The 15,502-nt window shown below is 36.4% G+C and overlaps 1 protein-coding gene across 6 annotated transcripts in view; it reads right to left on the bottom strand.

Annotated features, from left to right (window-relative positions):
- Nucleotides 1-15,502, bottom strand: part of NAALADL2 (N-acetylated alpha-linked acidic dipeptidase like 2) — a 1,264,638-nt gene that overhangs the window by 168,720 nt on the left and 1,080,416 nt on the right. The window contains exon 11 of one of the 6 annotated variants that reach the window (XM_049105643.1): nucleotides 8,949-9,357. The exons of the other annotated variants lie outside the window; for them this stretch is intronic. Within the exon in view, the coding sequence (XP_048961600.1) occupies nucleotides 9,202-9,357 (156 nt within the window). The 3' untranslated portion in view covers nucleotides 8,949-9,201. Of the gene's footprint in view, nucleotides 1-8,948; nucleotides 9,358-15,502 lie in introns of those variants that run through there. 6 annotated transcript variants of the gene reach the window in all.

Raw genomic sequence — 15,502 nt, 5'->3', positions numbered from 1 at the left:
TACTATTTATTAATTCATAAATTTAAATGATGTATTAACATTGTGTATTTCAAGATAGATTTAGCTCTCCAACAGCCATCAAATTACCATCCCTTACCCCAAACACAGTTTTATAAACACTGTTCTTAGTTCTTGCGTATTTTTAAAATTTAAAAATACTTAAATCTCTATTTTTAGTCCCATTACCTTTTAATTGTACCTCGATTTCTCCCCATATAGAATTAATATATTAGTGCCTCTATGCTTCTTTAATCTCCAAATATGCAACATTTGAGACTTTTAGCAAGATTCTTATTATTTACATTGCACTGTAGTGTCATAATTATTTATATGAGGCTTTATTTCAAAAGTCGATAACCGATAAATGATATCTATAACAATTTAACTACGTAAATATCATTCACTATTGAGGCCAGCAGGCTGTAACAATTACATATATTCCTGACCAGTAAAATGTAATCCCATTCCACTCAAAAATACTATTCATGTAAATTTTCCTTTCTTACTTATTGATCAAAATCAAGAGACAACCCAGTCAACTTCATATTTTAGTCTGGCTTTAGCTTTGGTTTTGTTTTTTTTCCTCCTCTGCTGAATTCTCTGATCGTTGGGTTTTCCCCCCACCTCCTTACTGAGTGAAGAAACATTTTCTGTCTCCAAATATTCCAAATATGTGCCAGCTCATTACTTGTTCTATCCATTGTTTGAATTCCATCCCATTCTTAAGCTCCACTGATTTCATATTCTGTCTTAAATGAGAAGTTTCATATTTCAATTATAACTCTCATATGAATTTTGGAACACTTGCTTGGATCTTTGTGCCCCTTCCAGATGCCTGTCCCTCTGCTTCTTTTCAGACCATTGGTGTTTTGGATAGCTATGTAGTGATACAGCTTCACTCCTAATTCTTCTATTCAGTACTCTTTTGTGTAAGAGTATTTCTTGTGTTCCATATCATATTTTTTCCCTTGCTTTTCTCCTCATTTTGTGGCATCTTAAAGAAATTTTCTGAGAATACATACATGAGAAGTAAGCGTTGTGAGCCCATGCAATAAAGAGGTCCTGATTCTGTTTGCACAACTGATTGACTGAGAGAGTGGGCTTAGAATTGTAGGTTTAAAATAACTTTCTCTAAAAACTCAAAAGGCATTTTGCCATTTTCTGGTACTATCCTAACTTGCTGATGAGAATTCTGACACTAGTCTGATTCTCATTCCTTTGGAGACATTGGCTTTGTATTACTTAGGCATTTGTTTTTGATCTTTGGAAGCTTTGGGGTTATGTTTCCTGTTAGAATAATGTAGCATTTAAAGAATAATTGATTAGAATGAAATCACTAGAGAAGGCCAGCCTTACATGTTTTTAAGACAAGACAATAACTAACAATGTGAAGTTGCCGATGTCCCTAAAGGTCTGCATGCTCTTCCAGGACTGGCCCAATGTGTTATATAAAAACATGCTCTTCCAGGACTGGCTTAACACATTATATACGCCCATGACTAGGTCATTTAGTTGGGATAAGCACAGATATTTTAAAAAGCTCATGTAAATATACATATTAAGGATAATAGGTTAATTCACCAGGCATGTGTTGAGTGTCCAAGCCCGCGCATTAAGCCCTGGAGATGTACTGATACTGAGAATAAACACAAGATCTCAGGATGAGAGAGCCAGACACCTGAGAAACCTGGAGACAGAAGAGGAAGCTACAGGACTTGAGTCAAAGTCCAGCTCTAGGAATGGGGTATAGGGAGGAGGTATAAGGTGGATGTTATGGGAATAAACTCTGAAATCAGGCTGCCTGGCTTCCGATCCCTCCTTAATACTTACAGGGCCATAAAAAGCTACCTAAACGTTCTAAGAAACAAATGGATTTAAATATAACAAGGCATTTGACATAATGCTTGGTACACCGTAGCTACTCTGTAAATGTTAGCCGTTATTATTATTATTGCCATTTAGTAATTGTGCAGCCTTGGCTGGGAGACTGAAACTCTGATCTTTCACACTGTCATGGGGACAATGGAATTAATGATTCCTGTGCGACAGGATTTTAAATGAGCATACCATATATAAAATTATAAATGCTTGTTATCATAGAGCATCTACACGCCAGTGTAAATTCATTAGCAGTAATTTTTATAGCCCATGTTTCAGAAACACTTGTAGAGTAGTGCGAGGCTTGCTAACACGTTATCACTATCAATACCACACCATTAAGGGGTGTAACAAAGATGTTCCTCCAAGGCAGTAAGTAACAACTGCACTCAGGGCCTTCATGATGTTGGATAAAACGATCCAAACAATCAATTTAACCTCAAATGTGTTTCAACTTGTAAAACACTGAGTCATTAACCTTAACAATGTCAGTGAGCTCTTACTACCAAACTCAACTAAATGAGTGTCTGGGGGAATATTTAAGAGTACAATTCATGTAGAGTAATGTGCTAAAAGCATCACCGAAGCCTGTTAGAGGGAATAACCCTGGAGTGAGCTGTGAAGGATTAAGTCACTTGAAATAGTGAGATGCAAGCTTCTCAGAATGGCACACGGCTACTGCAGTGGGACTTGTGCTGAAACATCTGAAGATCTGTGGGGTCAGGGAAACCCATCCTTTGAGATTTATTAGTTGTCCCATATCTGTCACTTAACAGGAATATGACCTCTGTCTCAGTCTCTCTGTCTATAAGGTCAAAATAATCCCGACCTAAAGAGTACGGCACAGGGAATTACAGGAGACAAGAGAAAGTCCTCGAAATATATAGAAAATGAAACAAATCAAGGTATTACTATGATTACCATTAGGACAATGGAATGACCTTAACCAGTTTTTACATTTCTACATACTGCCTCTCATTTTAAACCTTTAATGCTTCTCATTTTAGCCCTTTAGGAATTAAGCAGCATAAAAAAAAAAAAAATGACAGAGAAGAAAAGAGAAGAAGAGAAGAGAAGAGAAGAGAAGAGAAGAGAAGAGAAGAGAAGAGAAGAGAAGAAGAAAAGAAAAAAAGAAAAGAAAAGAAGAAAAGAAACGAAACGAAACGAAACAAAAAGAAAAGAAAAGAAAGAAAAGAAAAGAAAGAAAAGAAAGAAGAAAAGAAAAGAAAAGAAAAGAAAAGAAAAGAAAAGAAAGAAAAGAAAAAAAAGAAAAGAAAAGAAAAGAAAAGAAAAGAAAAGAAAAGAAAAGAGAAGAATCTTGAGTCTATTTCTGGGCTCAACCATGGGGTTAGAGGAAAAAGTCCTCCCTGGTCACAATCCTCATAATTTCGTAAAATAGACAACAATCTTTCCACTCTACTGTATGCCACTTCCTATGTCCATATTTTATTCTTACATTTAATCTGTCTCTTTTGCAAAGTTTTGATAATTTGTAAAATGTTTACTCACCAAGAGAATGCAAGTAATGAGGCTTGATGGCTTTGTATAGACATTAACTATTTTGTTAGGCCCCTCATTATTTTGCACAATGGCTGGAAAATATCTAATATACATGTACACATATATTCAGACATATTTACATGCACATACATGTACATTTACATGTACATATATAGAGAACAACGTTCATGTTTTTATAAAGAATATGGCTCTTCAGAGAAGATATTAGAAAAGCCTGTCAGCGAGACGCTAACCCCAGCCCAAGTTTACTGCACACTTACACGTCAGAAACTGTGCAAAGCTCTCTCTCTGTAAATGTAGATATTGATATTCATGTAATCCAGTGTTCCTCACCAGGGGGATTTTGCCTTCCAGGGAGCTTTTAGTGGTACCTGGAGACAATTTGGGTTGTCACAACTGGGGGAAGGGGGCGCCACACTGGCATCTAGAGTCCTTGCTAAGCATCCTTCAGAACACAGGGCAGCCGCTCACAACAAAGAATTATCTGGCACAGGGTCGTAGTGTTGAGGTTGAGAAGCCCTGACCTCATACTCCAGGTAATCACGATGCAGGTATCATCAAAACTCTCAGTCTGTAGATGAGGAGATTACAGTTGAAAGGAGTTAACTTGTGAAAGGTTGCAGGTCCGTGAGAAGCAAGGACGGGCAATCAAGAACAGCCTCCCTTTAATCCACAAACTCACTCCCACTAACAGGTCTTAACAGCAGTCCATACTTCAGCTAGAATCTGGTATATCCTCGCACTGCTGACTGGGTATGAGATTTCACAAGGGAACAGGTGAACCCAACCTTGTGTGTCTGCAGTAGGTTATTTCTTTCTCCCACACACTGATGGAGTGAAGGAGCCAAACGAGAGGGGAAATGACTGAATTGTTGGTAAGTAAACACTCACTCTATTCAAAGTTCAAGCATGTCGTACCCTTTGCTTTCATAGAGATAGGAAACTTGCTTTGAGAAGTGCTAATGAGACTTGAAAGTTACCTTCAAGAAGTTATGCATATTTCAAAAGAAATAAAAGTCATTATGCATTCTCTCTAAAGAGGATACAATCTCAAACTGTCAAAACCCTAAACTCTTCTACATATATTACATATAAATGCCATCTTTTAAAAACCTCCTTCCATTTTTTCTTCTAAATTAGCTTAGTGGGCCATGGTATTTACAGTATCTTGGTCTGGCCTGTGAATAATGTGACAGGTAATTTCTTCACTTCTCTTTGCCCGTAGTTAAGTTTGACTGAAGATATGGAAAACAACTTTTATGACTTAGGTGGTAAAAATAAATGTTCTGTAAGCCGTACAGAGCTAGGTTCTGGACAGCTAGCATAAAATATTGCATACTGAATTTATATCTGCCAATAAATAATTAAAAAAAAAACCTAGAGACATTTTATACTAATGTACGCTAAAATATTTTCCCAAAACAAATTGATAATGTTGGTAATAATCTCAACGTACCTGTCATGTTACTGGAGAGCAGGCTTCTCAACATCAAAAAAGCACTCCACTTGGATATGCTCAAACGATGAATTGCAAATAAATGACATTCGTAACTGGGCAGCACTAATTTTAAGGATTAATTCTTTATGGTAAAGAGAATGGCAACATTCAAAGAATGTCATGGTAATAATAGTCTATTCCTATCTCTGCAATGGATAAGGACGTGCCTTCTGCAAGAGCCTATGGTTGCAAACAACATGGAAATTCTAAGATAGTATAATTTAGCTTCGTTTAGTTTATAATGATTATGATTAAATCTAAACTATTATAAGCAAACCACCATCTGGAACCACAGCAAATCAAGATTCTATTTTCTATGATGACCAATCATGGAAAGCTTATTCAGATTTCCACTTTGCAATATTGTATAGTAATGTGATTAGATAATCATGCAGACCAATGAACCCAGCTAACTGGAACATAAACAAATGTACCATGTGTCACTTGGAAATACTTAAGTACTTTATCAGGGCCTCCTGACCCACACTGCTGAAGTAATTTTAAAAGAACAAGAATGAAATCTAACAGCAAGTGTTCTAAATCTATACAAAAGATATATGAAGGGGGAGGAGGAGGATTGGAAAAAAGTAGACATTTATATGTCGTTTGCAAGTTCAAATGAACACTTCAGGAATAGAAGACTAGGAACATAGTCAAGAACATATAAATCAATTAAAAAACAAAACAAAACAAAACCACAATCCCCTGCGATCCACGTTATTCAAATATGGTACCGATTGTTGGGATTTTTGTCTCCTAAAGAGATGCTGAAGTCTTAACCCCCAATATCTTTGAAAGTGATCGAATTGTTATAGGGTCACTGAAGATTATTAGGCTGAAATGAGGTCATTAGAGTGGTTCTTGATCCAATATGACTGTGTCTATATTAAAAGGGAAAATCTGGACACAGAGAGAGACAGGGACAGGTCAAATGCCATGTGAGTTTTGGAATTATGCTGCTACAAGCCAAAGAATGCCAAAGATTTCCAGCAAATCATTAGAAGTTAGGAGAGAGATATGGACCGCAGTCTTCTTCATTGTCCTCAGAAAGAACCAGCCCTGCCAACTGATACCTTGATCTTGATTGACAGGCTCTAGGGAGTGAGACCACGCATTTTTGTTGTTTGAACCACCCAGTACTTGTAGTGACTTTGTTATGATAACCCCAATAAATGAATACATTGTTTAAATAGGGATTAATGTAATTCAGAGTACCGTTTCATGGTTCTACCCCCTTGGTACAAAGATGGTGAGGACAAAACTTACAGACTCCGCCAGCATATACACTATTAGGAGAAAAAAAGAAAACAATGAACTTCAAGGCATTGCCCTATTAGATGTCATAAGAAGGATAAAGACAATTGTTGTGTTGAAGGGAAAGATTATGTTATTTCTAAGACTATTAAAAATTGTTCACTGGGAAATGTGGAAGGTTGCTGAGCCAGGGAAAGGGAAGACGGGCATAATCAGCTTTGGGAAGCTGGCCATTTTGTGTTTTTTTTTTTTTTTTTTTCTCTCTTTGGTAAATCAGGTTTTGTTTTACTGGAAGGAACAGAAGAAGTTGTAACATAATGTTATATAAGAAATATATATATATTCAGATGGTTAAATATACTTCTATAGATATGTTTGATCTTTATCCACAGTTCCTGAAAATGCTTCAGAGCCATGAAGGTGAAACAAGGGTCTGGTTACTAATGAAAGTGAGGTTTGGACCCCACCCAAGGTGGGGGTTGGGTCCCAGGAGGACCCATCATATAATCAGAGGGTTAGAACTTTTAGTCCCAACCTTCACCCTCACCTTTGGTCTTTAAACATTTTGCAAGACAAAAGTGGTGCCTGAAAAGTCTACTGAATATTTTAAAGTCCAGATGTGAGGGCATAAGGAATGGTCAGAATTAGGCCACCGCCGCTAAAGATTCAACGACAGCAACGAGATGCATTATAAGAAAAAATATATTGAACTCAGCAATAGAGTGACTGGCAAAAATAGGAGTTAGAGGAATTGGTGAGGGGATTAAGAAGAAAACAGTCAACAATAGTTTCAAGAATTAGAGCTTGGGTGGATGAGCTTATGTTCTGGGTAAGTGATGTCATCACATGTCTAGATTCTGAGTTAAGAGGACATTGTGATACACAGATACCGTTCTAAAGGAATTCCGCCAGTAGCCAATCCATGGCTGATTCCAGAAATGGACTCTAAACATTACCATAGAAGCCATCATGGTGCTAACCGATCTCTTTGACCTCTGGAGAGGCACGGAATTTGTAGACTTGGAAGACCTGCCGTTCTCTGATGAAATTTCTCTCCCTCTGATTTATTGTCTCACAGGTATGGTCTCGGTTTTATTTTCCCCCCATGGTACTCTTGAGATTTACATTATTTATGGTGGATGTATCTGTATGTTGTGAAGTGCTCAAGAATCTAAGGCAATGTTAAAAAAAAAAAAAAGTCTTAAGTATATGTGTGAATTCTAAGAAAATAAAAATAATTAAAATTTTAAATGAATCACTCCGTGTTCTATGGCTCAGACACCTTATGTTTAGAGAAATCACTTGGCACTGAGCCTTGGCTTCCTTTTATTGCCGTGCATTTGTTTATGCTCATGCCTGGATGCTCTAAAGAGATTATAAATCCCTTGAGCGCCATGGATTGTATCATAGCTTTATTTGTTCTTAATGCAAAGCATACTGTTCTGTACATAGTTTGTGCTCAATTAAACTTAATTGATGGTGATGATTAATATCTTTAAGGAAGAGAAAGATTACATTTCTTTCATGTTACCATAATACATTGGTTCCTTTCCATTGTTTCTTCTCTCTAGAATATATATATATATATATATGCTTTTGGGAGACTTTTAGGCCTATGAGTCTGGTATTTCTTTTAGCATCAGAGTTAAATGTTTTGTTTAAAATAAGCTAAATTCAATTCTTCATTTTTAGAACAATGCTTTATATTATATATGAAAATACAAAATCCACTAATAAAATGGATAAAATAGAGATAGGAGTATCTTAAGATTCAGGACTACATACTCTCCACTTCTACACTAACCCCCCATCCACCCACCCACCCATGATGAAGGGTCATTTTTCCTATGGCATCTCCTGAAAAATGACATTAGAGAATGATAGAGTACAATGAGGTACAAGTCTATTTTTTTGGTGCCTTACAGGTTAATCACAGTGTAGTAGTAGCACCAGCTATTTTGAAGGGGTGCCATGGCCATGATACAGAGACATTAATCATGCCCTGGGTCTCTTAACAATCTCCCCACCTCTAAACACACATGCCTACCTTGGTTCAGGACTAAAAGTGAGTATCTATCATTTTAAAATTATGACCTTGGAATCATTAAAACCTGATTTATGTATACTTTTAACTCCAATTCTTTTCATTTTCCCCTCTGTCCTATCCTCTTAGGATCTGCTATGACCTTGTTGAAGAAATTCTATATACTGTTTTCTTGTAGGAGTTTTGAACAATATACTGGACCTTTCATAAGGCAATCTCTGACACCTATCAAGCTAGTTGTCACACATTTTCTATTTTCCAGCTTCAATACTTCAAATACTTTAAAGCTGCTTGAGGTTCAGGCTTCAGGTTCCATGCCTTGATAAACTTGAGCATAGAATCCCTTATGAACGTCATCCTGGTCCTGATTATTAAATTAATTAAAAATTTATAATTTTTCTGGGTGGATCTTTCAGTTCATATCTTAGTCATATTATTTCTATTTTTATATTTGGAAAGATATTTAATTATCCTGGTCTCTGCTGATATATTCATTCCCAAAGACAGACTCTACACTGAATATCCTTAACAAAATATTTTAATAAGTTAGTAAATTAATATTGAATAAGTTAATATAAGGGAAAATCAATTAATAGAACAGGATACCCACTTTCTTTCTAATGAACACTGTTGGCAAGAGTGAGATTATAGAGCAGCAATCCAATACTTTGCCATAAAGTTTTTAAAATACACCACTATTCAGGAAGATATTTTTTCAACATCTTGAAGGGCTTAAAATATTCATACTTTGACCCAAACTTCATATCTAGGAATTTATTTCAGAGGAACTCAAGAGAGGAACAAATATCAAGTCTGCAAATTACCTATGATGACAAAACAATGCAGGGAAACTCATTGAATAATAAGTGCATAGTTACATCAAGTTATGATGCAATTATATTATGGGTTATTATCTTTTAAAACAATCTAAAAACTATGTTAATATCATCTTAAATAAATAAATAGCAACAATATACACAGAGCATGATTAAAATTTGATTAAGAATTAAAATGGGATCCCTGGGTGGCGCAGCGGTTTGGCGCCTGCCTTTGGCCCAGGGCGCGATCCTGGAGACCCGGGATCGAATCCCACGTCGGACTCCCGGTGCATGGAGCCTGCTTCTCTCTCTGCCTGTGTCTCTGCCTCTCTCTCTCTCTGTGACTATCATAAAAAAAAAAAAAAATAAATAAATAAATAAAAAATAAATAAAATAAAATTTGATTAAGAAAAAAATAAAATAAAATTTGATTAAGGAAGTCAGGAAGAGGAGGGAGAGAGATTAAGGTTTGTAAGAACATAGTCATTACGATCAAAATAGTAATTTAAAAATGGATCCATCCATCTATTCATTCATTCATACATTTATTTAATGATTGTAAAATTACCGATAGCTATATCTCAAAGAGTAGAATGATTTTTGCTTTCTAGTACAGTATTTATATTATGCCACATAGCAGGGCTCTCTTTACAAGATATATTCGAAAAGACTATGGCTACCAACAGACTATAAGAAAATTAAATGCTGACTAAATTCTTAACCAGCATTCCCTACTTTCTGGTTTTCTGACTTGTGTTTCAGTTTGGAATTTAGAGTTTTCTCATTAAGATTCAAACACAGAAATTCTACTGTTCCTCTGTCAAAAATTACCCAAAGATGTTTCTTTGCTCAAAATATTTTGGTATGCATATACACACCATTTGGGCTCATAAAACACAGAATTTTATAAACTTTTCATAGTTGAATATGATCATAATCTTCAAAATGGAGTAGATGGCAGAGAACATAGCACTTGAAATTTTCCCAGAGTTTGTTCAAGGTTCCGTTATGCATTTCTTTGCTTATAAAGTTTACTAAAATGAACTCTTGCTTTAGAACACATGTCCCAGACTGGGTCTGTTTAACTGAATATTTTTCATGTTGACAACTTCTCACTTCTTTTTATATTTCATTAAGCTTGAAATTTTAAAACACATTTTCAACCTCTCCCGGAAGAGATCTGCTATATTAAGTACCTCATGGCTTCAGGGTCACAACCATTAGACAGACACACCTTTCAGAACCTAGGTTAGGATGACACCCATCTGATACTGCCCATGACCCTGTAACGATTGGTTCAGGTCTCCAGTTTTCTCAGCAACAAATCTTAAATAACGCACTAAAGGCATTTGAGCAGGTTTCTTCAAGGATATTTACTTTCCTACACCAGGACCATCAGCAGTTTGGCATACCAAGAGTTCAGTATCTAGAGTTTAGTCACTTTTTATTTCTATGATCTCTTGATCTTAAATCAACTCTGAGAGATGTGTCGACTCAGAGTCCATGACTCCCTTTTGAGATTAAGTTCTAGTGACCTTGATTCTAGAATCTCAGAGTTCCCAGTTCAAATGGCCTTACATCTGCTTCCAGTGACTGGCCTGGCCAGCCTTCTTCCCCAGGTCTGTTGGGGAAGACTGTCCCTCTGGTATGCAAGCCTAAGCCCAGGAAGTGGGTGAGAGGCAGCCACTTATAGGTGCTAGGGACTATGCTTACAAGTGCAGACTGTGTACACACACGGGTACACAAGACCCCTCATAGTGTGGGACAGAATCGAGAGTGGAGAGAAAAAAAATGGTGGGTCAAGGATCAAAGGTCAGGAGCGGAGGGCCAGGTATTTCTCTGTCACCACATTTTGGCACAAGTTTCTCATAAGTCCGTGGACATTACGTTCAAAGCTGCCTTCCCAATATTTTATTTATTTATTTATTTATTTATTTATTTATTTATTTATTTATGATGTTTATTTTATTTATTCATGAGAGACACAGAGAAGACACACACACACACACACACACAGAAAGAGAGAGAGAGAGAGAGAGAGGCAGAGACACAGGCAGAGGGAGAAGCAGGCTCCATGCAGGGAGCCCGACATGGGACTCAATCCCGGGTCTCCAGGATCATGCCCTGGGCCAAAGGCAGCGCTAAACCGCTGAGCCACCCAGGCTGCCCAGCCTTCTCAATAATTTTAAACAGGTGTTTCTCAGATCAGGAGGAAAGAGTATAGTTTAAGTTTTTTTTTAGTTTGATTTATAATATTTAAGCAGTATGTACACATAACGGCCCCCATTTGTACCACTGCCTTGTACCCTAAAATGTTATGAGAAAATTGGGCTATACCTTCACCTGTGATCAAATTAAACACATTAAGTCACTTGAGATAGACTAAATTTCAGAGTCAACAACAACAACAAAACAAAGCAAAGCAAACCAAATGGGAGAAAAGGGAGTGGGAGCAGAAAACCATCCAGAAAAGTCAATGGGAGAAAAAGGACATGAGGAGTATGACCTTATGTGCAGGAAACGGTACAAGAAACCAGACCAGAGAGGGGAGAGAGAAGAAATTTAAGTGTGAAAAAGAATATGACATACAGAATAGGAGTTTAGCAGAGAACAGTTATAGATGCACACACTGGGCTGGGAAGAGGAATAAGTAAGTCTGGACTTAATTTATTGTTTTTGCTGTTGGTGGTGTTCTAGTCCCTGATTCCAAGTTTCTATTTCCTTTTACTACAGAGGAATGAATTAAGCTACTTAGGTTCAACGGTCAGTGTTGCTCTAAAAGCCAATGAATCTATAAGCACTTTGTTTGGTTTGGTTTGTCTGTTTGTTTGTTCTCCAGTCACTCCACCAGAGAAATTCTGGACCAGGTACATCTATGTAGGCATCACACATATGATCATCCTTCCACCGAAGAAGCCTCTGATCCTACTTTGGCCACTTAAATTGTCCAAAATTACAAGTGGTAGAAGTCTGCCAACCAGTGACAGCCAATGGAGCTTCCATTCCCACCTGCACCTGTGGCCAGTACACAAAAGAAGGGCTTTGGATTCAACCTCAACATTTTGCCATGTCCTAATCTGATTTTAGTATTTCTAACCATAATTCCCAGCAATAATAATACATGCTTATTCCCATATATATATATACTTCAATGATAAATTAGAAATTGTCTCTAAACATAGAGTATGTATGACATTTCTAATGCTCTGATAAGAATCATCAGTGAGTACAAATAAAGCAACAACGTACTAAAAATCTAAAAATGACTTGTGTGTAAAGTTACAGTTTTAATTTTTTCCTACTTTTGCCCATTTATCAGTACTACATAAGCACTACACTATTTAGACTTACAACATTCTTCACTAATAAGAGAAAAATGGTCGAAATAATTTCAATGCTAATGTTATTGACAAGAGACTGTGGAAATCAAAATACTGATAAATAGTTTGTTATCTTTCAGAATCCTCTCCATTCCTGTCAAATCACAGGGACAGGGCCTCATGAGAGACCGACAATGACTGCAGCTCTCTTGGGACTAAGATAAAAGCCAGAACTTTCATGAGGAAGCAATAGTGATCTTTAAAAGCCAAGTGGCCTTGGCTTCAATCCATTTCTTTCTAGCATTTATGAGACTTCAAAGGCCACTGTTGTGTTTTTCTTTGTGGTTTTTATAGAAATATTTGCTTATTAAAAAGCACACAAAACTATAAGCTTCTGTGTGAAGCATTATAAACCGTGAAACAGATGTTAAAAACCTGCAATTCCAGATGCAAATAAAATTGTATGGAGTTGTGGTGATTAGGGAACGGACAAGGAAATTCAATCATGGCCATAGTCATCATCTACATCTATATGAAATCTAGATATGCTGCTGCCTTCTGGAGTTTATAGTAAGAGCATGCGGGTACCAAAGCTTCTGTTAACATTTTAATTTCTCATTCTAAAGAGTCATCTAACTTAATCCCCAAAATGGTTTTATTTTTTTTAAAGATTTATTTATTTGAGAGAGAGAGAGAGAGAGAACGAGAGAGCATATATGAGTGCACAGAGGGGCAGAGGGAGAGAGTGAGAGAGAAACGGACTCCCTAGTGAGTGGGGAGCCCTACATTGGGCTCCGTCTCACAATCCCAATCTCACAACCATGAGATCATGACCTGAGCAGAAACCAAGGGTTGGCTGCTTTATCTACTGATCCAGCCAGGCTCCTCTCCCCAAAATGGTTTTAGATGTCAAAACATTTTAACTGGAAGAAATATGTCATTTTCTATGAAGTTAGAAGAGACAAACTTGTTCTTGTCCTCATCTTCCAACATTAACTTGGAAATAAAAGTATAAACTCTCTTTGTTTGGGACAGGACTATATAAATCACCATAAGTGATCATCATACCAGTTTGTCATCATATCTAAGTTACGGGCTCATTTTAAATTGAGTTAAGAAGTATTACCCACTTGTAGATATTGCTTAACTTCAAGAACTGTCAAAGCTGAAATGTTCAGAACCTTTGCATAGGAAAGTAGGAATAGTAAGAAATACCACAGACTGTGGTCCTACACTGCACTATGGATGTGGTGGGAAGTGGAAAGCATTTTAGAACTAGTTCACTTTATGTAGAAAACCTCGAGAAACGGTTTAAGACCGGGAAAAAGTCCAGATATCTGGCCCTACAGTGTTGGTTTGAATCTTATTCTCCCGCTTAGTAGATATGTGATGTTGGCCAAGCTACTTGACAACTTGGTGCCTCGGTTTCATCCTTAATGAAACTGAAAATACTACTACCTTCCTCATAAGTACTAGTTATAAGAATTAAATTAAATGAATTAACATGTTTAAAGGTCTTAGAAAAAAACAATGTCTACCACAGATATTATTTGTGTTAAATATAATTTTTCCTGATACTACCCTGGCTCTTTCACTTCACTCTATAGTAGAAGCCATCCTAGCCAATAGGATCTGTCCGACTGACTGCCAGGTTAATTATTTACAAGTTGGTTCAATTAAATAATCAGTAAAACAAAGAAACAAAAAACCTACATCTCTAAAGTATTATATGTTAATTTATAACTACTGAGTTCATGTTTATTGGCCAATATTTTGATGAAAAGCCAAGACCTTTTCTCTAAACATCGACCTATTGAATAAAGAGCTCTCATTTCTTTCTTTCTTTTTTTTTGGCATTTCTTTCTTGTCCTAACCATTATCTACATTTCAAGCTGCCTTTTTTAATTTAAAGTGGAATTATTAAAGATGTTAGTGAAGTAAACTGAATACAGAATGCATCTAGATGACTATAATTTCCCCAAGACTTGCCTGCTCCACAGCATTCCAGTTTTTTTATTAGTAATTCATCTTTTAATGCATTATCATTATAGGTTTCTTAGAAGTCATTTTTTTTCATATTCATGACTCACAAGTTTATGTAGCAATTCATTTACCCTGTTATTTATAACAAATGCAAAGGGCATATATAGATCTGAGAATACAGCTAAATCTGGACATGCATACTACGTAACCTGAGAAAACACAAGTGTGCAAAAATTCAGAAAGGATCTACTGTGATGAGCTTCAAGGAGGCTTGGGCATTAATCTTTGTGTTCTAAAGGAATGAAAATCATCAATGAATCACCCACAAGTTAAGTGGAAGTCAGTTAAGAGGAAAAAAATTAAAATTAAAAAAAGGGAAGTCAATTAAGATAACTTCTATTATACTTTCTTCACTTGATTACTTACATGTCTGAGTCCTAATCTAGGCTGTGACCACTTTAAGAGAAGGAGAGCAGATTTTATTCATCTCTGAATTTCTAACATAGCACTGGATTACAGCAAGTACTTAATAACTGCTGGCTAAATAAGTGAATGAGTTTGAATTAACAAATACCTGAATAAATCACCTTGAAGTCACCCCGTATTCTTAACTTAAATGTTGCCAAACTTACAACAGCGTTGATCTGTCATTAAATCCACCTGTAAGTATTATTACCAAAATCATCAAAGACTTCATAATAAAACAAATTTCCCCATAACAGGGATGATCACAAGACTATCCTTGAAAATAGCATTTGAGTTAAAATACAGTATGTATATAATATATTTTGATTTAATGGTGATAGGCACTAGGAATAAATGTTCCTACTTAGAATTCCAAGCAAGGACAACTGCTAGGGGAAATCTGTCCTCCTTGCAGCCATTTCTAAATATTAGGCAATTTGAAGTAGATCTTTTGAATTATCCATTTGAGTCTTAAGAGTTCCTTCATTCTTTGTTTTTTCAATATCTGTCTCATATTTCAATTTCTTGTGTTTACTCCTCAGGCTCCTGGAAGCATACAGCAACTTTAATAGCACTCCCTCTGTGACAGGCATTTCATATACTGTACAATCAAAGCTTTTCAAGTCTGCTCTATAACTGTTGATTTGTTGATTGGGGTTTAACCTTCTCTTCTAAAAGAAGGTTTCTCAGAAGTGGAATTCTTTGTAGAGTCACAGTTTAT

The sequence above is a fragment of the Canis lupus genome, chromosome 34 (genome assembly GCF_003254725.2).
Source record: "Canis lupus dingo isolate Sandy chromosome 34, ASM325472v2, whole genome shotgun sequence".
Lineage (NCBI taxonomy): Eukaryota > Metazoa > Chordata > Mammalia > Carnivora > Canidae > Canis > Canis lupus.
Note: the sequence above shows the minus strand (reverse complement) of the source record. Positions and strands in the feature narration are given on the sequence as shown.